Source organism: Arachis ipaensis, chromosome B4 (genome assembly GCF_059453495.1).
Source record: "Arachis ipaensis isolate K30076 ecotype BB chromosome B4, ASM5945349v1, whole genome shotgun sequence".
Lineage (NCBI taxonomy): Eukaryota > Viridiplantae > Streptophyta > Magnoliopsida > Fabales > Fabaceae > Arachis > Arachis ipaensis.
In genome coordinates, this window is record NC_142439.1 from 138,670,104 (window position 1) to 138,692,153 (window position 22,050).

At 32.0% G+C, this 22,050-nt stretch overlaps 2 protein-coding genes, 1 long non-coding RNA gene and 1 pseudogene across 13 annotated transcripts; 2 read left to right on the forward strand and 2 right to left on the reverse strand.

Annotated features, from left to right (window-relative positions):
* Positions 1-371: 371 nt before the first annotated feature.
* LOC107635182 (uncharacterized) lies at positions 372-12,404 on the forward strand. The gene is made up of 3 exons (XR_015881092.1): positions 372-492; positions 3,947-4,057; positions 12,036-12,404. It is a non-coding gene; the product is annotated as an uncharacterized LOC107635182 (long non-coding RNA).
* LOC107635180 (chromatin assembly factor 1 subunit FAS1) lies at positions 1,091-8,036 on the reverse strand. 2 transcript variants are annotated; one of them, XM_088485282.1, is made up of 9 exons: positions 4,805-8,036; positions 3,531-3,617; positions 3,299-3,367; positions 3,077-3,160; positions 2,279-2,634; positions 1,873-2,192; positions 1,657-1,738; positions 1,453-1,581; positions 1,091-1,325 (listed from the first exon to the last, which is right to left on the reverse strand). In XM_088485282.1, exons 6-9 carry the CDS (start codon positions 2,130-2,132, stop codon positions 1,209-1,211), a joined length of 588 nt encoding a protein of 195 aa, XP_088341408.1. In that variant the 5' UTR covers positions 2,133-2,192; positions 2,279-2,634; positions 3,077-3,160; positions 3,299-3,367; positions 3,531-3,617; positions 4,805-8,036; the 3' UTR covers positions 1,091-1,208. The 2 variants fall into 2 exon arrangements, with proteins under 2 accessions (XP_088341408.1, XP_088341407.1); XM_088485281.1 differs by having other exon boundaries at positions 1,873-2,163; positions 4,805-8,035.
* On the forward strand, positions 5,096-8,436 carry LOC148569430 (sucrose transport protein SUC1-like; annotated as a pseudogene).
* LOC107635183 (glutamine synthetase nodule isozyme-like) lies at positions 8,169-21,134 on the reverse strand. 10 transcript variants are annotated; one of them, XM_088485292.1, is made up of 9 exons: positions 20,871-21,134; positions 20,653-20,749; positions 20,367-20,422; positions 20,143-20,249; positions 19,239-19,304; positions 18,199-18,948; positions 17,757-17,838; positions 16,472-16,537; positions 8,169-11,486 (listed from the first exon to the last, which is right to left on the reverse strand). In XM_088485292.1, exons 1-6 carry the CDS (start codon positions 20,925-20,927, stop codon positions 18,933-18,935), a joined length of 399 nt encoding a protein of 132 aa, XP_088341418.1. In that variant the 5' UTR covers positions 20,928-21,134; the 3' UTR covers positions 8,169-11,486; positions 16,472-16,537; positions 17,757-17,838; positions 18,199-18,932. The 10 variants fall into 10 exon arrangements, with proteins under 10 accessions (XP_088341418.1, XP_088341416.1, XP_088341415.1 ...); XM_088485290.1 differs by having other exon boundaries at positions 18,185-18,948; positions 20,367-20,418; positions 20,871-21,119; XM_088485289.1 differs by having other exon boundaries at positions 16,472-16,531; positions 20,871-21,119.
* Positions 21,135-22,050: the final 916 nt, after the last annotated feature.

Genomic DNA, 22,050 nt, shown 5'->3' on the forward strand with positions numbered 1-22,050 from the left:
CTAAATATTTAATCAAGAATACAAATATATTTTGCTTAATTTAGAATATAACCTGTTTTCACTACATCACATTGCTTTTCATGAACCAAATTAAGGGTTTTGGACTACCTCATCAACTTGCTTTGCCCAAAGTCAATTTTTACCACGTAAAAAAAAAATAAATAAAAAAATTAAAATTCCGGAATCAAAACCAAAATCAGCGAAGGGTAGCACGATTTCACCTTCAACGAAGAAGGAACATGAACCTCCTCCTTCTTATTCTCTGTTTCATCTCCTTCTACACTCCAACAACTGCTGGCAATGGAAGCAAAACAGAAGAAAGGGTGATTCAAACAAAAGGTGTCTATGATTCTGTGCTTTGGGTGGTTCAATTCTCCGACCTCCATTTCAGTGTTCACCATCCTGACAGAGCCATCGATTTCCATGACCTCGTGGGACCCGCACTTTCCTTCATCAACCCCTCCTTGGTCCTCATCACTGGTGATCTTACTGGTATGTCTCTGTTTCGATTTTTCATGTTTCAATGAGCGAAGATGTTGTTTTTTCTGTGTGGGGTGTTGTTATATGACATGCTATGCTGATGTTGTAAACAATGTTATGTAATTATGTTAATTTCATACATGATAATCATCTGAATTTATTAGCATTTTTCATGTTTCAACGAGGGTGTTGTTAGGATTTTATTTCAATGTTGTTTATTGTGTTATGTTGAATTTGCCACTGTCCAGATGGAAAAAGCAAGGACTTATTAACAATGAAGCAAAATGAGGATGAGTGGATGGAATACTAAGAATTTGAAATTTTAATGTGATATCGATCATGCATGCCAATCTAAAATAGGACAATCAAAAGTATTTACTATCAATCGTTTACATTTTTTTGTGTGGGGGTGGGGTAATGAAATTCACGGTAATAGTGACGTATTCATAACATGTAATTTAGAAGATTTATACCGTATTTATTTGATGTCCGTTTTCATGCATTTAAAATTTTGATTTAAAAAAAGGATAATTCTTGTGCTTGAATTTATGTTTTTATTTCTTTATAAATTCTTGAGAAAAAGAAATAATAAAAAATAGAAAGAGAAAAATCAAGCAAGGAGTTCCACTTAGACTTTGATCCAATAACAGACCCTGGTTATGAGTCAAATTTGTTATAATCAACGGTTGATTTTTTCGAAGAGCATGCTCTGTCAAACTGTTTAAATATTACTGATGTCGAAGTAATGCATAAAACTCCTCATTTTCATTGTCATCCTTGCTGCTTGGCGTGCTATCAACCCCCTCAGTTTCAATGTCAATTTCCATTCCGTCCACTTGTGCACCCTACATATGAATAGACAGAGTTAATGACGCTCAGGCATATAGGAACATACCAAAAGGTCCAAATTGGAATCACTGAATTCGAAACATAACACATGCAAATTGAGTACAACACTAGCACAGCCTCTACCTCATCTTCTGAGAGATATCCGTCAGGTACAAAAAACCCATCTTCACTTTCTTCATCAGATTTGGGACAGTCCTCTGGAGATTCATCTTCATCTTTGTCACAATCTGAAAGACTTTCACCAGGTTCCTCCTGGAAAATTATGCACGTTAGCAGGTGGAATCCATTTGATATTTCATCAACTTAAAATACAAAAATTCAATGCACCTCTTCCCATTCCTCATCGCTGCTGACATCATAATCCAGGATTGGGTCCTTTCTTAAAGGATGGCGTGGTCCAACAGCATTACTACAAATACATATTTCAACAAATAAGCAAATTCAAGAATTTAATCAACAAATGAGGGTTTAATAGTGATGACGAGTAAAGGGCTTTAAGTACACATAGCACTAACCCCAAAATCTACTCGAGCATAATCTAACCTTTTTGTGGGCCAAATACCATAAAAGGCAGGTCTATGAGCTTTATCAAACTGCAATAATTGTTTTGCCCGAGAGTACTTCTTAGCCTCAGGAGGTGAACTATCAACATTCATTGGGGATGATCCAATATCAGAACTGCATTCTCCCGGTCTGTCTTCAAGTCCTTCCATGCCCAACTCATCATAATTAGCATCAGATTTAGAACCCGTCAGCTTAAGTTCCTTAAAAATCTCAGTCCTGGGTTTTGACGTAAACCCCATCTTTGTTTTCTGTTTGACCTAATTAACTGACCTAAATTGCGCCATGTTGAAAAGTGTAACCTGCAAAGTCAGATTTTTTTCTCCTGGGACCTACAAACAACTTGGTTAAAGACTAGACCCAAAGGAAAAGAAGAGAAAAAACTTACTTGCGAATATTCTCAAGCACAATTTCACTACTTGATGCAAAAGTACTATCCATTGAAAGAGTAGCTGAGTCAGTCACACTTTCACTCTTATTACTAGACAAATCAGGTGCAATTTCTTTGGGTGGGACATCATCATTCTGAAATGCAGGGTTACTATCAGTTTTAGTTCTTTTAAGAAAACGTTCCATGAGTGAGGCTTGCTTTTGTATAGAACGCTTCTTTTTCAGTTCAGCTTCTTCTTTCTCTCGGCGACGCTGACTCTTTACTGCTTCATCTGCCTGCTTTTGCTGTTTCCTCTTTTCACCACTTTTCTCATCATTTTGTGCTTCACCTTGCGACAATTTCGAATCTAACTCCTGCAAAAAAGTGCACAGAGAAAACCATCTCTAGTAATCAGAAGGTGAAATCATTTTACTGCATACTAAAGCTTAGGGGGAAAAACATATTTAACCACCGCAAGTTATAACAAATATTCTAAAAGGTGACAAACAATCCTAGTAAAGTAGTTGTGCCAAGAAGTTAAACGCAAATTGTATTAAACCTCCTGCAAATGCTTTATTGCATTTTCACCTTTCTTTTTTTTTTATCTATTTTTCTTTGGCAATATAAATTTCTAACTCAAAATGAACGCTAGATGATATTTCTAAAGACTGACTATAAATTTTTGGCAGTGTGTACTTACATTATTAACCGGATAATAATGATAAAATATTTTGAAGAAGAAAAGAAAAACAAATCTTCTTATATTCAAGAAACCAATTAATGGTATCTTCTTTGTACTTCTGTCATGACTCTTACAATGAGGTTGATCACAACCATGATGATGATCCTTGTTGCTTGCCACTGCCACACCTCTTTCTCCTTCCCCTTGATGACCAGCAACTTCACAAAATTCAAATTAAACAAGAAATATAATATATTATACTAGAAAATTAAACCAACAGCCTCACAAGAAATTAAATATATATAGATAGGTTTGATAAGAATTCATTATTAATTAGAAGTAGCTTTCTTTTTCACCTCTTTTGCTCCATCTTTTTTGTGTGTATCTATCTTTCTCTTAGCTTTCTCATGGTTCAAGAATTTACTCTGCAAAACACTCAAGTTCCAATCACTAAATAAATCAAATGTAGCTAGTTAGCTAGACATATATAGAATTGAAAAAGAAGAAGATAAAAGACAGATCATAATAAGAGAAGATCGCTATAGACTATAATGCTCGGGAAAGGAGGAGTACACTGGAGGTGAGCACCTTAGTCTCTATAGCTTACTGACAGAGGGTATTGGTGGCAAGTTCCAACATTTTGCATGTTTTTTTTATGCATAACATCCGTCACAACTGCATCAAAATATAAGCAAATATTTAGGATTGCTAAACACTCTTCCTCCCTATTTTGTACCACTTTAACCATAAGAGATAAGACTAACCACTGATTCACTTAATGGTTAATACTTTCCCTATTTATGCACATGTTATGAAAAGTTAGCCATTCAGCTACAATTATGAAATTGATAACTAATGCTCAGTAAAAAGAAGTTACTAGATACTTTTAGGAGGTTCAAAATGAAGTTGATACATTCAATTATTGATGAATAAACTCAGGGATGAAAAGTCTGGAAATTACTTTACATGATAAATCTGAATAAATATTTCTTTCATTAATGCAGGTCAGAGACTCTGCGAAGGGAAAGGCAGCCTCTACAAAATTTACTCAGATTTCTTCTAATGGTGCTCAGAGTATTGTTTTATGTGAACCAATCACTGGTCATACTCATCAGGTAGGAAACTATCAGGTTAATATGTGATCTGACTTGGATTAATACGAACCCCTGAGAATTCACATGCATGTTGGATTTTATTTTTTTGCTTCCCTTTTTCACTTTATGCTTAAGAGAAGATCTGTCTAAGAAGGAAGAACAGACTCTTGAACTCATAGTACAAACATGCATCTTAATTTTCTTTTTCAGCCACAATAGTAATTCTAGTTGCTCTACAAACATAATCTCAAGAATTATCTGTTTCCATAGAAAGCAATAAGAAATAAAAGTATGTTCCGTGCCAAAACTTTAGCAGCTTTCAACCATATCTGTGCAGAGATATTAATCAATAATTCGGATAAATGACTTCTTCACAATGCCTCAAATATTCCAATCGTAATGTAAAATCTTTAAAACTCATCAACAAAATTATATTGATTTCGATAAAAGCCCTTTTCCTTGAAGTCTAACAACTAGTCAATTGAAAGTATCAAAAACTCAAAATTATAATTACGATGTCTCTCTAATTGAAACAACTATAGCTAAATATTTCATTCCTTTAAAATTGTCTAATATTACCTACCAATCTACCATTACTAAACATGCATGGTTCTCATATGCATGAACATAACCTTGACATACACAATAAAATTACCTCGAACATAAAATCGTCTCAATGAAAAAGAACATTACAGGAAGCACAAAGGAAACATAACTTTAACTAGGCAAACCAAAATGGAAAAAAATTAGGTATTAAAAGAAAATTACCAAGCTCAATTGGAAACAACAGAGGCGATAAGGATGACGGCATCAGTGCCGACGAATATGTAGATGAAGGCTGCTTTGTAGGAGATTATAACAAGCCGATTTCTCAGCGGCAGAAAGAGAAAATAGGATATATGACAAGAATTATCTGAAGACATAAACCAGATCAAAATAATATGAAGATCGAATTAGACAAATTCAAATAAGAAGATGAAGTAGATTGAATTAGTAATTAGTAATTGACTAAGAAGCAAAACCAAATCGCAGAAGCACAATCGGAGGCTAGCAACAACGATGTCGCTTATGGCGGTGGCAAACTTCAGATCGAGACCAAAGAACCAAGTTACAAAAGCTCAATCGGAGGCAACAATGGCTTTGTTGTGTGGAGATGAACGGTGGCGCGATTGTTAGGGTTTCGTATACTCTCACTCTTATATGATTAAAAACATCACTTCCTCTCACTCTCATATGCTCTTTTAGTTTTATTAAAAAAGATAATAAAACAAATTGAGATAATGGCGGGTATAGCAAATGCCAAAATGTACCCTTTTTAACGGAGACATTAAGGCATAAGAGAGAAATGTTGAAATAAAAGAATAATACGGTGGTTATGTTCAACCGCCTTAATATTAATGCCTTCTTTCAGTTCTGTGCCGCTTCTTCTTTTTACTCTGTTTTTTCATCAATCATCATCATCTTCATTACCTTCTTTTTTTTTTTTTGAAATAAAAGAGCTCAACACACAAAGTGGAGCGAGAAAAAGAACGAAAAAGAAGAACAAAACTCGACACCACACAAACTTATCAAACTAGAATACACCCCTTTGTCATCTTCGGCAGAGCCATCAACAACAAAATGGGTCATCACGCCTCCACTCCTGGTAGCTAAGACTAGACATATGGATGATATCTTCTACCCCTTTTCTTTTATTCTGAAAAACCCTCCTGTTCCTTTCGATCCAGACGTTCCAAACTACAGCAAAGAAATATATGAGCCATTTGTTGCGGTCCTCCTTTCGACATGTTGCTCCTGTCCATCTTTGAAAATGTTCCTTCAAAGTACCTGGTAAGGACCACCGTCTGTCAAAATGAGCTATCCATGCGCACCACACCTGCCAAGTAAATTCACATCCAAGAAACAGGTGATGAACAGATTCCACCTCCTTATTGCATAGTACACACAAATTATCCTCATAGCGAATTATCCCAAGCCGACATAATCTTTCTTTTGTATTCACCCTGCCTATCAAAACAAACCACACAAATAGCTCCACTCTTGGAGGAACTAAGCCTTTCCAAATAGTCTTGGTGAAGCTGTATATCAACCAAAGCTTTAGTTAAACAAATTCTTATTTTAACTCACTTCTTGCTCAGCCGAGGACTACCTCCCTCCAAAACTTTCTCTTTGTGCTAACTTTCTAATACCTTCTTCTTTGTGACCGATACCTTCTACCTCCCTCTGAACTCTCTTCTTTGTGCCCAATTACATATTTTCTTCTTTGATAGCCATGAGTTTATCAAAAAAATAAGGCTCCACACCGGAGGAGCCAATCTCAGTGTGGAAGCTGGTTTTGGTGACCTCCATCACCGTCGAGATCCACCTTGTCAACGCTGTCCATATAGCATGGTTAATACCAATCTATGTGGAGTTCGAAATACCGGATAAATGGACCTCTTTGGTGTGGCTTGGCGTCGTTTCTATCTCTGTTTTCCATCCCTTACTTAGTTATTACAGCAACACCTATAAACTCGGGTGGCGGCACCGTTCTTTTTTGTTTGCGGGCGCTGGCGCCATAGCTTTTTTGATAATTGGATTCGCCAAAGACATTGGGTACGCCTTTGGAGACAACCTCTCCGAGTATACTCAGCATCGCGCCTTAATCATTTTTGGGATCGGATTATGGATCTTACAGATTTCGATCAAATGTTTATTGCAGAGACTTTCTTGATGATCTTGCCAACAGAAACCAACCAAAGATCAGACTGCATACCAGTTCTTCTCATTTTTTATGGTAGTAAAAAACGAACTGGGTTATTTGGCCGCCTTATTTAGTAGATTCGATGTTATGTTGGCATTCACTGTGACAAAATCATGTGATAGGTTATGCGCAAATATGAAAAACATATCAATTTTCTCAATCCTTCTTCTACCGACGGCTGTGGCTGTGTTCTACGTCCAAAACAAGCCCGAATTACCTGAAGAGGAGTCAAGTGAGAGGGAAGAGTAAGATGACAGATGCGCACTAGTTAAATGCTTCCGACAAATATTTCGGACCATGAAGAGGCTGAATAAACCCATGTTATGCCTGATGGCGACTGAGTTATTCAATTGGGTGGCCTTGTACGGATTTTTTTGGTACATCTTTGATTGGATGGAGACTGAGGTATTAGGTGCGAAGCATAGAGAGCTTAACTCTAGTGCAAGACCATTATATAACCCAGGCTACCGATATGGAACTCAGGGTTTTATGCTAACTTGATGGATGGATGCAGGTGTTATGTCCTTGGCTGTACAGCCCATTGGGCGAGTGCTTGATTGTGCGAAAAACCTTTGGGCAACTGTAAATTTTATACTTGCTGGTGGCTTGGCCACGACGTTTTACATAAGCAAGTTAGCCAAGGATAAGCGGCGAGAGAGCAATGATTTAACACCTTTCAGCGGCATTCTGGCTTTGGTCTCCTGCTTTTTTGGAGTTCTGGCCATTCTTGTTGGGATAATTAATATCTTTCTATTCGTATCAGATATCATATAAGATAAGAACATATACTATATGTTCTTATCTTAAATGATTATTCATTTTGACCTCAATAAAATTAACCATTTTAGACATATTAACCTTACTCTTATTTGGATTTCAGATAACATTGAGTGTTCCCGCCAGTACTAGCATCCATCTACTCAAACGAAAGTGGCTCAAACGAGAGTAGTGCAGGAAAAGGTATGACACTCACCCTAAATTATGCACTACAAATAATATTATACTAAAATAAGATGACATCCACTTTTGAAAAAAACTAAAGTAGAATATAATTTGTTTAGAGAATAAGCCATAACCAATAAGTAAAATATGACTCATTAATATTTTTTAGAAAAAAAAAGAAACCAGTTATCTTTTAGTCAAAACCACTATATTAGAGTATTTTTTATTTTATTTTAAATTTTTGTCAATTTATATGAAAAATTATAGTAAAAAAATTGATCCGTTTTTCCATGTTAAAATTTGCAAGTTTACCTCTCAATCTTACAATTGAGGTTTCGAATGTTAGAATATATTTATAAAATATATAACTTATATATTAATTACAGCAAGGAAATATTCTTACTTTGTGTCAGTTATGTTCTCTATTTGAAAATATCTTTAACACTGATATAAGAGCTAATTAATCTATGTGGACAAATACACTAAACTATTTTTCCAACCACCACTAAAAAATTTTTATTTAGAATAACTGGATCAGCTAATATGTTGTATGCAGATTATAGTAGCAACACTAACCCTGCCATGGAACAACCGGTTTGGAGGTGGAAACTTGCCCACCTTCGTAGTAGGTGCAGTAGCGGCCGCCGTGAGCGGCATAATTGCCAGATTTTTGCTGCCTTCTACAACGCAACCAGATACAATCAGAAGCGGCTAAAAAAGTAAGGGCACTTCATGAAAGTATGAGTTTTGCTTCCACAGCTCAATTCTTTAGTTTATGGACTTAGAAATGTTTAACCATATCAATCCAAAATTCAATGTCTTTTTACCTGCTTATGTGTTCTTAAATACTATTTAAGAATACAGCAGAAAAAAACATTGACTTTTAGATTGATTCCGTTAACCATTCTTAAGTCCATAGGCTGAAGAATTGAGCTATGGAAGCAAAACTCATACTTTCATGAAGTGTCTTTGCTTTTTTAGCCGCTTCTTAGTGTGAGTGGTTGCGTCGTAAAAGGCAGTAAAAATCTGGCGATTATGCCGCTCACAGCAGCCGCTACTGCACCTACCACGAAGGTGGATAAGTTTCCACCTCCAAACAGGTTGTTACATTTCAGGAATAGTGTTGTTACTATAATTTGCATACAACATATTATCTAATTCAGTTATTCCAAATAAAATTTTTTTAGGAGTGGTTAAAAAAATAGTTTAATATATTTGTTCACATCTATTAATTAGTTTTTATATCAGTATTAAAGATATTTTCAAATAGAGACGTAAATGACACAAAGTAAGGATATTTCCTTGCTTTAATTAATATATAAATTATATATTTCATAAATATATTCTAATCTTCGAAACCTCAATTGTAAGATTGAGAGGTAAACTTGTAAAATTTTAACATGAAAAAACAAATCAATTTTTTTACTATAATTTTTTATATAAATTAACAAAAATTTAAAATAAAATAAAAAATACTCTAATATGGTGATTTTGACTAAAAGATAATTGGTTTCTAACCTTTTTTTTTAAATATTAATGAATTATATTTTGCTTATTGGTTATGGCTTATTCTCTAAAATTATATTCTACTTTAGTTTTTTTAAAAGTTGATGTCATCCTATTTTAGTATAATATTATTTATAGTGTATAATTTAGAGCGAGTGTCATACCTTTTCCTGCACCACTCTTGTTTGAGCCACTGTCGTTTGAGTAGATGAATGCTGGTGCTGGTGGGACACTTAATGTTATTTGAAATTCAAATAAGAGTATGGTTAACATGTCTAAAATGGTTAATTTTATTGAGGTCAAAATAAATAAACATTTAAGATAAGAACATATACTAATATTTTTTTTATCTTATATATGATTCGAATAGAAAGATATTATTAATTACCACAGTCGGAATGCCCATAACTCCAAAAAAGCAGAAGACCAAAGCTAGAATGCTGCTGAAGGGTGTTAAATCATTGCTCTCTCGCCGCTTTTCCTTGGCTAACTTGCTTATCTAAAACGTTATGACCAAGCCATCGGCAAGTATAAAATTTCCAGCTGACCAAAGGTTCTTCGCGCCACCAAGCACTCGCCCAATGGGCTGTACAGCTAAGGACATAACACCCGCAACCATCCAAGTTAGCATAAGACGCTGAGTTTCATACCGTTAGCTTGGGTTATATAATGGTCTTGCACTAAAGTTAAGCTCTCTATGCTTCGCACCGAATACCTCGGTCTCCATCCAATCAAAGATGTACCAGAAGAATCCGTACAAGGCCACCTAATTGAATAACTCAGCCGCCATCAGGCATAACTTGGGTTTATTCAGCCTTTTCATAGTCCGAAACATTTCTCAGAAGCATTTAACTAGTGCGCATCTGTCATCTTCCTCTTCCCACTCACTTGACTCTTCCTCAAGTAATGCTGGCTTGTTCTGGACGCAGAACAGAGCCACAGTCGACAATAATCGTAGAAGAAGGATTGAGAAAATTGATATGCTTTTCACATTTGCGCATAACCTTTCAAATGCTTTTGTCACGGTGAATGCTAACATAACATCGAATCTACTAAATAAGGCGGCCAAGTAACCCAGTTCGTTTCCGACTATCATAAAGAATGAGAAGAACTTATATGCCAGTCAGATCTTTGGTTGGTCTCTATTGGCAAGATCATCCAGGAAGTCTCTGCAGCGGGCATGATCATGTTTGATCGAAATCTCCAAGATCCATAATCCGATCCCAAAAATATGAAGGCGCGATGCTGAGTATACTTGGAGATGTTGTCTCCAAAGGCGTACCCAATGCCTTTGGCGAATCCAATTGTCAAAAAAGCTATGGTGGCGCCAACAGCACCAGCAAACATAAAAGAACGGTGCCGCCACCCGAGTTTATAGGTGTTGCTGTAATAACTAAATAAAGGATGAAAAACAGAGTTAGAAACGACGCTGACGAGCCACACCAAAGAAGTCCATTTATTTGGTATTAGATTCGTATTAGCCATGCTATCTGGACAACATTGACAAGGTGGATCCCGACAGCGATAGAGGCCACCAAAACCAGCTTCCACACTGAAATTGGCTCCGCCGGTGTAGAGCGTGATTCTATCGATGAACTTATGGCTATAAAAGAAGAAGGTATGTAACTGGGCACAAAGAAGAGAGTTTGGAGGGAGGTAGAAGGTATCCGGCTCAAAGAAAAAGCTTTGGAAAGAGGTCGTCCTCAGCTAGGCAAAAGGTGGATTAAAATAACAGTTTGTTTAACTAAAGCTTTGTTGAAGAAGAAGAAAAAGAAAGTGATGATGATTGATGAAGACGAAGATGAAGAAACAGAATAAATAGAAGAAGCAGCACTGAACTGAAGCAGAGAGCGTAAGGAAGGCGTTGCCAACTTAGAAAATCAAGTTGCCAACGCCTTCATGTTTTGATCTCCACCTTCTTTGTTTTGATTTAAAGAAGGCGATGCTAACTTGGAGAATCAAGACGCCAACGCCTTTGTTATTTAAAAAGGGAAGGAGTTGCTAACTTAGAAACCAAGTTAGTTTGAAAAATAGAAGGCCTTGCTAACTTGGAGAATCAAGTTGCCAACGCCTTTGTTATTTAGAATGGGAAGAAGTTGCCAACTTGAAACTTTATAGCTGAAATGAAGAAGGTGGTGATGCTGCAATGAGGAAGGCGTTGCTAACTTGAAAACCAAAGTTAGCAACTCCTTTGTAGTCAGGCTGAAGTTGGCAACGCCTTTGATGGCCTTCACTTTGCTCCAGGGCTCTCTACTCCACCTATCATTAACCAAAGAACTTGCATCAAAGTTTTGTCATTCCATGCAACAAATTTCAAGACATTCATTCATTCAAATTCATTCATAAGTTTCTTAAATTACTTGCATGAAATTGACCAAAGTTCACCTAGCTCTTGGTACTTTAATGTATGAAGATAAAACTCATCAAAGTGCTTGTTTATTTCAAAGAAAATGAATGAAATTAAGCTAAAACTAACTAAACCAACTAGCTAATCTAGCTAAGATGCAAATGCATGAGGAGTATGGAGTCATGAACAATTAGGATACAGACATAGAAGATTGACAAACTTAGGATGCTCCATACATATTATATGCTTTCAAGTTGTGTAAATATCAATGCTGGTTAAAATTACAAATTTACAACTTTTCATTATTGGTATAGCAGGTTTATTTTAATCCACAACTTTAGGAGCTGTGGCTAATAATCTATTTTTAGAACATTTTTCTATTCTATTCTTTATGAAGGATATTTATTATTACTTAGAGTACGCATTAATGATTATTATTACTTCCTGATATGCCTCAACAGTTGTGTTTCTTCGAGAAAGCAGTCAAGTCCCTTGAGACAGTAGAACCACATGTAAAATCAGTAACTGAACTGCAGCACATTGATTATCGATTCAATGGTCTTGAAGAGGAGTTAAATCATTCAAAGATAGTGAGCTTTCTGTTATCTCAGAATTTTAGGAATGAAAAAGTGAAAATAGTTGTTTTTTTATTTCATCATCTATTTTCAATTTTTCTTCACAAAATCTTGAAAGTAGAACGCCAAAGATAAAAATCAAAACCAATAGGGTTGAGACTACGATTCACACGACAAAGAAAGATTTTCTTATAAAAGGGAAGGGCGGTCCTATCTTGCTAGTGACTTCTTAACTTGATATTTTATCTCCCCTAAAAGTAAATATTTAAAGAATATATTTTAAATTAGTCTCTAATAAATTTTTAACATATTTTAGTTTTTAATAAACTTTCATTACTTATACAAATTTAAAAAATTATTTTTATTATATTATAAATTTTATTATAATATAATTAGATTCCTGCAAATCTTATTATAAAATACATTAATTTTTTCTACAAAGATTATTTCGTCTCAAGAGTCTTTAAACTAATAAAAGTTTGTTGATTATGCTTTAAAACTATCCATGTAATTAGAGACTTTGTTGGTTTCTATTGCGTGAAAAAAGAGAGCAATAAAATGATTCATTTTAAGATCAGATAAATGGACATGGGAGCATGAAAAATATCGGTTTAATTTTTCGGTAGGGTTGGAAATGGTGTTCTCTGTTTCTTAAATCTTAAGGTATTATTTTTTCAAAAAAAAATATTCATATTTGAGATGATCATTTTTCACCTGGATAGGCTTGGGATCAAATGAAACAACCACTCCAGTAATTTATGTGATCCTCCGAAAAAAGAAACATATAATTAAATAATACTAACTATAACTGATTTTTGTTATATTAAACTAATTTGATTATACTTGGTTAACAAAAAAATTTGAATATATAACATTATTTTACTTTTTTTCTTTAAGTTATTCAATGTATTTAATATTAATATTATTTATCTTTAATAAATATAGATTTTAGACAATCATATTTACTTTACATGTAATGACTTCTTTAATTCTTTCTTATATATTATTGAAATTTGTCTTTTACTATATTATTTAAAATAAGAAAAACAAAGAGAAATAAAAGAAAAAAAAAGCTGGTGATAAATGTTAAATAGATCTCTATAATTAAAAATGATTTTTTTCTCATTCTTTTTAAATTTTCTGTTTCTTTACTTTTGTTTATTTACTTATTTATAATATATTAAAAGTGAAACTAAATATTGTTATCTTGAAAAACTAACACATAATATAAGTAAAAAATATTGCACATATATACATCTTAATAGTGAAGTTGACATATTTTTTTCATTCAATATTTCCTTTGTCCATCTTTAATTTATTAATATTAAGATCCTTTTCGTTTCGTTTACTTTTCTTAATTATCATAGGAATGAAAAAAAAAATTAATAATAATACTTATTAAAATCTAAATTAAAAGATAATTATTCTAAATAGATTCTAAAAAATCACAACAAATAATTTCATATGTGCTCATTTATTTCTTTGATAAGAATTACCATTATTTTTGAAAATGTTAAACTAAATTTTATCATAAAACAAAAGAGGAGTGCTACACATATAAGTCTTTTTGACTTACAAGTCTTACAAGTTACTAGGCCTTTTAATGCGTTATTCAACGTTTCCTATTTTCAAAGCGCTACACTCAAAACGGTTCTTCTTCCTCTTCCTCTTCCTCTTCGTTTTTTTTTTTTCGATTTTCATAGTTTCTGAAATCAATCTTTAAAATCGTTTTGAAGAAGAAGAAGCAGCACAAGATGAGGAGAAAGAGAAAGAGTTCTGAATTATGCAATGAATTTTGGGTGTATTTCTTAAATACTTTGGGTGTATTTTTCGTAATCCTTTGGGTGTATTTCTGTAATCCTTTTGAAGATAATGAAACTTCAGAAATACACCCAAACGATTACAGAAGTACACCCAAAATGATTACAGAAATACACCCAAATGGTTACAGGAATTTACCCAAACGATTATAGAAATACACCCAAAGGATTACAGAAAATACACCCAAAGGATTTAAAGAAATACACCCAAAATTTGTTAAAATACATCTTATGCATAATTCAGAACTCTTTCTCTTTCTCCTCCTCATCTTCTACTGCTTCTTCTTCTTCAAAAACGATTTCACCATGAAAAATCGAAAAAAAAAAAAAGATAAAACAAAGAGAAAGAACGTAAATGAAGAAGAAGAGGAAGACGATGAAGAAAAACGTGCAGAAACGAAAGAAAATGAGAAGAAGAAGAGTAAGAGGAAGAAGAACGTGCAGCAAGAAGAAGAAGAAGAAGAAGGAGAAAGAGAAGGCAAGAAACGAAAGAAAAGAAGAAGGAGAAGACAAAGAGGAAGAAGAATGGTTCGAAGCGTGTTTTGAGCGTTAGTTTTAATTGAACTTATAAGGCTTACAAGCCTTAATCGCTTATATGCCAAGAATTACTCAAAACAAAATAAGAGAAAAGACTTAAAAACAAAAGAATATTAATTTAGCATAATTATGATTCTAAAATTTTTTAACTAATCCATTATAAGTAGCATAAGTAGTTATGGATCCTTAACTTACAAGTGTAAGCAATTAGTTAATCTAACTTAACGATAATAGATTTAATATTAATATTAATTTTTTTTATTAAATGATTTCTTATATACAAAAAAATTAATTTATTATAGCTTTACAAAATTTGGGAGTCTATAATTCTAGGATTTTTTTTTTAATTTGACTACTGATGCCTTTCATCTAAAGATGTTAATTAATAACTTAATATTTTAATTTTCTTAATAAATATTCTTCACCAATAATGTTAACGAATAATGATGCACAAAATTTATTATTTATTTTTTCTATCAATCCCTTGTTACTTATCTATTGTCAATTTCTAAATTATTTCTTGACAAGTCCTACCCATAAAACTATCCATACCACTATTCTATATCATAATTTAGTTAACAAGAATTATAAGATTAGTTTTTTTCCTAAGACTTATCATTAATTAATTAATTAAAAAATATTTTAATTAATTTATTTCTTTAATTAACGAATATCAGATAAAATTAATTTATTGTGAAATTCTATATTATCCTTAAAAATTTAGCACAATAAATTTAATACTTATACTTTGAAATGAGTTTAGTCGATAAAATTAAAATATAAGTAATATTGTTTTTGCACAAATTTTTGTTAATATTATTACAGTGGTACTTAGTACTTACTTGACCAATTAAATTTAACTTATATTAATATTAAAATTGTCCTATTTATTGTTCTATTCATTTAAAGAAAATATATTTTTTAACTCATTTTACATTCAATTAATTAAATTAAAAATATATTTGTAACAATACCAGTTAATATATCATATTTATTTTTTTTATTTTTTTTCAATAAAACAAATTAATAACACTTACCTTACTAGTAGAATATCATTTTCTATTAAGCAACTTTTTTTTATTAAGCAAATATATAAGCTCATTTTTTATAAAAGAATAGAAATCTTACAACAAAATCATCAGCTTAACTCACCCAATGCTACAATTTTAATATATAACTACTCAAACTAGCTTGAAGCTACTTTGATAAAAAAGACATTTTCAAGTCAAATAAACTGACCAAAAGATGTAACGGTTGCATGTCCACCATACACTTTCTTTGTGAATGTCCACAAATTTTTTTTTCTTAAATCTAGACTATTTGTATTTTTTTTATATAAAATCTGGTTGGTTACAAACAATGAAATAGTCATATTCCAAAGAATACACTGGAACAGGTGAAAAGCTTCCTATATTATAATTATTCTTTTCATGTGTGGTTTCAAGAATTGAGATTCCTACCAAACAATTTTTTATTGATTTCTTCTGGTTCATAGTATCAAACACTTTGATTATTTATACAGTAGTTAAAAAAAATCAAATCAAGAATTAATTACAAAATTGTTTATCCAAGTATGCTTTTTAAATAATTAAATATTATAAATGCTTTTTTATTGAACTCGATATTGTGTAAAAAAAAAAAAAAAAGGTTGATAAACACTAATAAATTAAAATATATATGAAGTAGGTGAATGGTGATGTAATCTTTGATCATAATCATAGGTATTTACTATTAATAAAATAAATTAAGGAAAATTCAATCCACGCATGAGTGGACAATTGGGTTAAAGACAAAAAAAATTGCTAAGAGTTAGCAATTTGAGGCAACATAAAATGCAGTAAAAGATGCAACCCTAGCTTAAATTGAGACAAACTCAGAGAAAAGAAAATAAAAAAAGGTTAAAAAAGTTCATCAAAAAGGAGATTAGAAAAAAAAAAAAGAAAAAGGAAAAGAAAGTTGGATTACCTGTGGTCCAAGGAAGCCACCCGTTAATGTCTTTCTATAACAATATACTCTTGCTCAATACTATACCTGCCACCAAATTGTTACTCATTTTTATTATTTCATATTTAACTAGTGAATGAGTCTGTGGGATGCACGAAAATAAATAAATAATTTGGACTTAATGATACAATAATTTATGATTACTTTTCATAAAAATTGAATTAAAAAAAAGAATGCTTCATCATAATAACATATGAATGCTCCTATCTTAAATCAAATTTGCATTCATGAAGATATTTAGTCAAAATCTTAACAGAACTATCTGAACAATGTCATGTGTCACCAGAAAATCTTACAGGTCTGGGTGTTGTAAAACGAAAATTCACCAATGTGCCTTTCATCCCTTACTGAATGTAGTATTTCTATACTTGGTAGGGAAAAAAAAAGTAATTACACTAAAATCTTGCATTGATAAGTGCAACATAACACACTAGTTCATTGTGCCTTTCCTCCTTGAAGATACACGCATCATTTTCATTACCATGTTGCCTCATGCAAATGGAAGGAAAAAAAAGTGTGTGACCCTTGCAATGATGACATTAACAATTCATAAATGAATAGATAGATATATGAGAAATCAGCATATTTAGTTAATAACTTTTATTCAAATATCAAAACATATACATATAATCTGGTCAGACAAATTCGCAAATTCTCTATATGATAATTAATTAGGGAAATTAGATCTTGTTAGTGACAAATGATGAACAACTGAGAGCCATGAGTAAAATAATACTATAGTTAAGAAAGATACACAATGGTTAAATATTAGAGTAAGATTAGAAAAAGTGTAAAAAAGATCATAATTCTGCAAGCTACATAATAAAGGATTATATAGTATCACTATCAATATGAATTTACAATGCAATATTGTTGCAGAATAATGTATGATATTATAAGAATTGAAGAAATAGGAATAACCAAGTTTATAAATGTACTGTGTTATATATACCTTTCATAGAAATTACATTGCACTTAATGTGATTTCTTAGAGTAATCAAAGCTTCTCTATTCTTATTCTTCAGATTAACCATTCATTTTTAGAAAATTAAACCATCAATCATGTATTGAATTTCTGGAGTCAAAGATATTAGTCTATAATTTCTATGTAAAATAGTATTACTGACACAAACACATAATTAACAATAGATTTCATTCAATTTAAGACTAAGGGATATCAACTTCCAATCATAATAGCAATTGTACCACATAAGTATTCTAATATCATAGTTGGGAGTGTACTCACTCATGACGTTTCTTTGACTTCTGCTTCGCTTGACCACCCTTCGCTACTTTTCCATCACCAGATAATGCAGCATCCTCTACTCCTGCTCATTAGAAGAATATGCTCAAATTGCTATCAAAAGACCATGGTCTAGCATCTTTCACAAAATTAAAAAGCATATTCATCTTCATCTTCTTTTCATTTACTTGAGTAGGATTGTGAAAATAAAATCTTAGAAAACCATATAGCTAAACTATAAACTTTCCACTTTTCAATGTTTTAACATCTATCACTTATTGACTCATCTCCCATCCTGAGCATGACCCCAAAAGTGAAAGAAGTTTGGAGACAAAATGGCAGAGATAAACAAGCACATCTAATCCTGTTCATATATTGTATCACAAGAATATTTAAAACCGGAAAGAAAATGGCGGTCAAGAATGACTCACTAAATGCTTGATACCTATCCTTTTCACAAAAGAAAGAAATCATGGAGAGGTACACGGAAGTCTCATCCTTGGTCCCTTTTGATGGTTCGTAATATAACCCAGCTGCAGTCCATTACTTAATAAAATTCTTCTTCACTCGCCTCATAAGATCCAAGATATAGTCACCTTTATTGTTATACTTACAACAATTGTCCCAAATGTATTGAACATCCTTATAAACATCCAAGATATAGTCACCTTTATTGGAGGACTTAATTTTGATGCTAGCGGTAGCAGCCCTCTTTGATGGAACAGGGGATTTCAAATCAGGCAAGGAATTTGCACTGTCTTCCTTCCTATCAGCACCGACACCTTGTTTGTCAAAGCCGTGTTGTTGGCTACTCTTATCGGGGTCACTATGCGTAGGAGCATCTGAAGACGTGTGCTGGGAATGGGACTCCAACATCTTTGGAGTCTTGAGTTTCACCTTAAAGCACCCAACCTCGAGTGGCTTCCCCACAGTCTTATCAATGGAGCCATCAGGATTAATGCTGGCCACATTGTAATGCTGCTGATCTGTCCCAGTTGAGGAAGGTGTGTCAACCTCCATTCCAGAGTTATCATCCTTATCATCATCATTATCATTATTAGTACCAAAATCCTCCAAAGCAGAGGTTTCTTTCTTATTTTAAGTCTCATTACCACTCACTACATGCTTGCTACTGCTCTTTCCCTTCCCCTTTTTATGCCCACGCTTCCGCTTCATCCTCTAACAAAACCACACTCTGTTCCAAAAACAATTAACACCAAATTTAAGTTTCTAACTCACCATACTACAAATTACAGAAATCTATGCATCTAAAGGTCACCAAATATTTGCAGAACAAATTAAAGTGCTAATTAAGCACACAACAAAACCTATCTTCTGAATTTTGTATATGATAAGAAAAGAAACATAATATTTCGCAAGCATAGGTACGTGGTTAGAATTTAGCTAAAAACAAGCAGAATTATCAGCTAAAAGAGGTTAAGATAGCAATTAAAAGATTATATTTCAGAAGAGGATAGAAATTACATCAGAAGGAACAGGGATATGGTGTGAGAAGAAGAGTGATGGCTCAAAAGATTCTGCAGTAATTTCCTGAAAGGAGGAAAAACAAAAAAAGTTAGAACCAACCAACAATGATATAAAGTATAGACACTTGTTCCTCAAAAAGTATAATTTCTAAATCTGTTCAGAGAGGAACACCTTGATTACCTTTTTTTAGAGAGAAACCAATGATGAACCTTATTTATATAATGATATCAATGAACATAATATTATTTATTATTATTTTTTATAGATATGGCCAAACAGATTTAGAAACTATGATACTGGAAGAACATATATCGACAAACAACAACAACAACAACAACAACATAAGCAATTAAATATAATTAGCTAATACATAATAGTAAATTCTCAATAGTAGTATATGTATAAACATAGCAGAACAGAACATACATGAGCAATATTAGAACAAAAAGACCATGATATCAACAAAAGAGACAGAACACAAAATATTCAATCACATATTTCCTTGTCAAACACAAAAACTCGGAAATTAAAATAAATAAAACCGTAATATAAAACTCCAAAATTAAAATATTCACATTTTGTAAAACACTATTAAAACAGAATAACACAGCCGAATAACACCAAACAAACTGAATTCACCACCACCTCAGTTATTGAATATATGTATACTGGTCTCTAATTTCAAGAACTTAAAATGAAAATATTACTAAAGTGGCATGGGAATTTAATATTTCAGGCCATTTTTGGTTTGCATTTTTATTTTCTAATTTTTTGTTTTTTAAATTTTGTGAAAGAAAAAATAGTAAAAGTAATAAATAAATATTTTTTATTTTCACATCTATTTTTTTTAACGAAATTTAAAAATAAAAATACTGGAAATTAAATTGCAAATTATATATACCATGGTTCCTCAGAGGCTACATAAGGGTGACTGAAGATCTTGGCAGCATTGTGTCTCTTGTTTGTAGGGATTGGCTCTCCAGCTGGGGTGTATGCATCACAAATAACCTAAAAAATATACAATTTTTATTTATTTTATTTTTCAACTACAAGGTTAATGAAAAGTTGACACAATAATTGAAACCAGCATTATTTAGAAATGAAAAAAAAAAAAAAGAGACTTACAAAGAATATTCTCTCCCCTCCTTTAGAAAATTCCTTGAAGATGGTTTGTGGGCTCGCTTGTTCAACACAAAAAGCAAACCCCACTCATCAGTTTCTTGTGAAAATGAAATATCAACGAAAGGATAGGAGTGTAAATAGAAAAGTAAAGTATATATTTGTTTTCTAGTTTTCAGTCCTCCAAAATTCTGACTTGCAAACACATGACAAGCTAACAAAGAAAGAAAATCTAAAATCTAAAGTTGAAATAAATTTAAATTTAAAAAAAGAAGGGTAATGAGGATCATACTATAGGATGAGTTCACTATCTTCAGCAGGAGCTTGACGAGTGCTAGAACCATGATAGTTCCAAGTTTTGAAGGATCGCTCACTGGACCAGAGAGTGTCTGTGTTTTAATTGAAAAAGAAAAAGATATTAAGGTCAATTTTCACAAATCAAAAGAATCACGATGAAAATTGATAGCTTTTCACACTTAAGCAACATAAAATTAAAACTAAAAAGATTACCTTGCTTTGCTTCTGATGTCGAAGCCAGATCCACACCGATCCTGTTTTCCACCACATGCAAAAGGGAAAGTCTCTGGTTTTTATGTATTCAGCAATGATCTTGTGGGTGCCGGTGCATGCGGGATTCGGAGATGAGATCTGAGAGCAAAGACATGGTTGCTAAGAGTGTGAAAGAAGCAAGGGTCAGAGACCAAAAAGATGAAGAATGGAAAGTAATAATAATGTAGGATGAAGAGAGTAATGCAGAATGGAAAGAGAGGGGTCACACTAGTGTAATACCATACAACTATTTGTAGATTATTAAATTATTAAATATTAATTACTAACTCCGTTTAAAAATAATTGAAGCAATTAAAAACTATTAAAGTTTATTATACTTCTTTTTTCTTATACAAGGACCATGACTTTCTCGGTTCGGATTATTGACTCAAGTTTTTTTTTCTTAATGTAATATACTAATAGATTAGATAATTTATAATTATATGACGGTAAAATAATATATATTTAACCATTTAAACAATAATAACATATTTTTTTATTTTTTCTTCTTTATGTCTTTACTCACAACTTTTTAAATGATAATTATAAAGAAATAGTATTCATATGATATATAAAAAATTGTTAAATATTCATTTATAAGTATACATTAAAAAAATTAAAATATAACGTGTATTATTAATTTGTTATAAACATTTTAACATTTTATTAGTTTGCTTTCTTTTTATTTTTACATGGAAATAATTAAACATGTTAAACAAAATTAAGACATTGTTACATTTATGTTTAATTTTTATTAATTAACGAAAACTATTCTAACATGATATATAACTTAGTCAAAGTATATGAACTGTATTTTTTTTTCTATTAAAATTACATTATCTCAACTGAAAAAAGATGATTTTAATTTTACTTCAAATAGTTTTTTAAATTTATATATCTAACAATTAAATTCTTAATACAAGATTTTAAACAACTTAATAAAATTAGATAACCCAATTTTCACAGTTTAATTTAAATACAATTTTCAGCCATAAAATATATTTTTTATATGCAACAAAATCATATATCATATCATAACATATACGTGATATTTACTAAGTCAAATCACATCAAATAATCATAATCTATCTATTATATAAAAGAGATATAAAAATATTTTTGTGCTTAATTTTTTTTTAAA

Coding starts and splice junctions, on each gene's coding strand:
- LOC107635180 (XM_088485282.1), bottom strand. CDS start 2,132: ATGGGGTTTACGTCAAAACCCAGGACTGAGATTTTTAAGGAACTTAAG. Junction 1,739..1,872: donor GGTATTTGGCCCACAAAAAG/GTTAGATTATGC, acceptor ATGTATTTGTAG/TAATGCTGTTGGACCACGCC. Junction 1,582..1,656: donor GCGATGAGGAATGGGAAGAG/GTGCATTGAATT, acceptor ATAATTTTCCAG/GAGGAACCTGGTGAAAGTCT.
- LOC107635183 (XM_088485291.1), bottom strand. CDS start 18,773: ATGGAGGTTGACACACCTTCCTCAACTGGGACAGATCAGCAGCATTAC.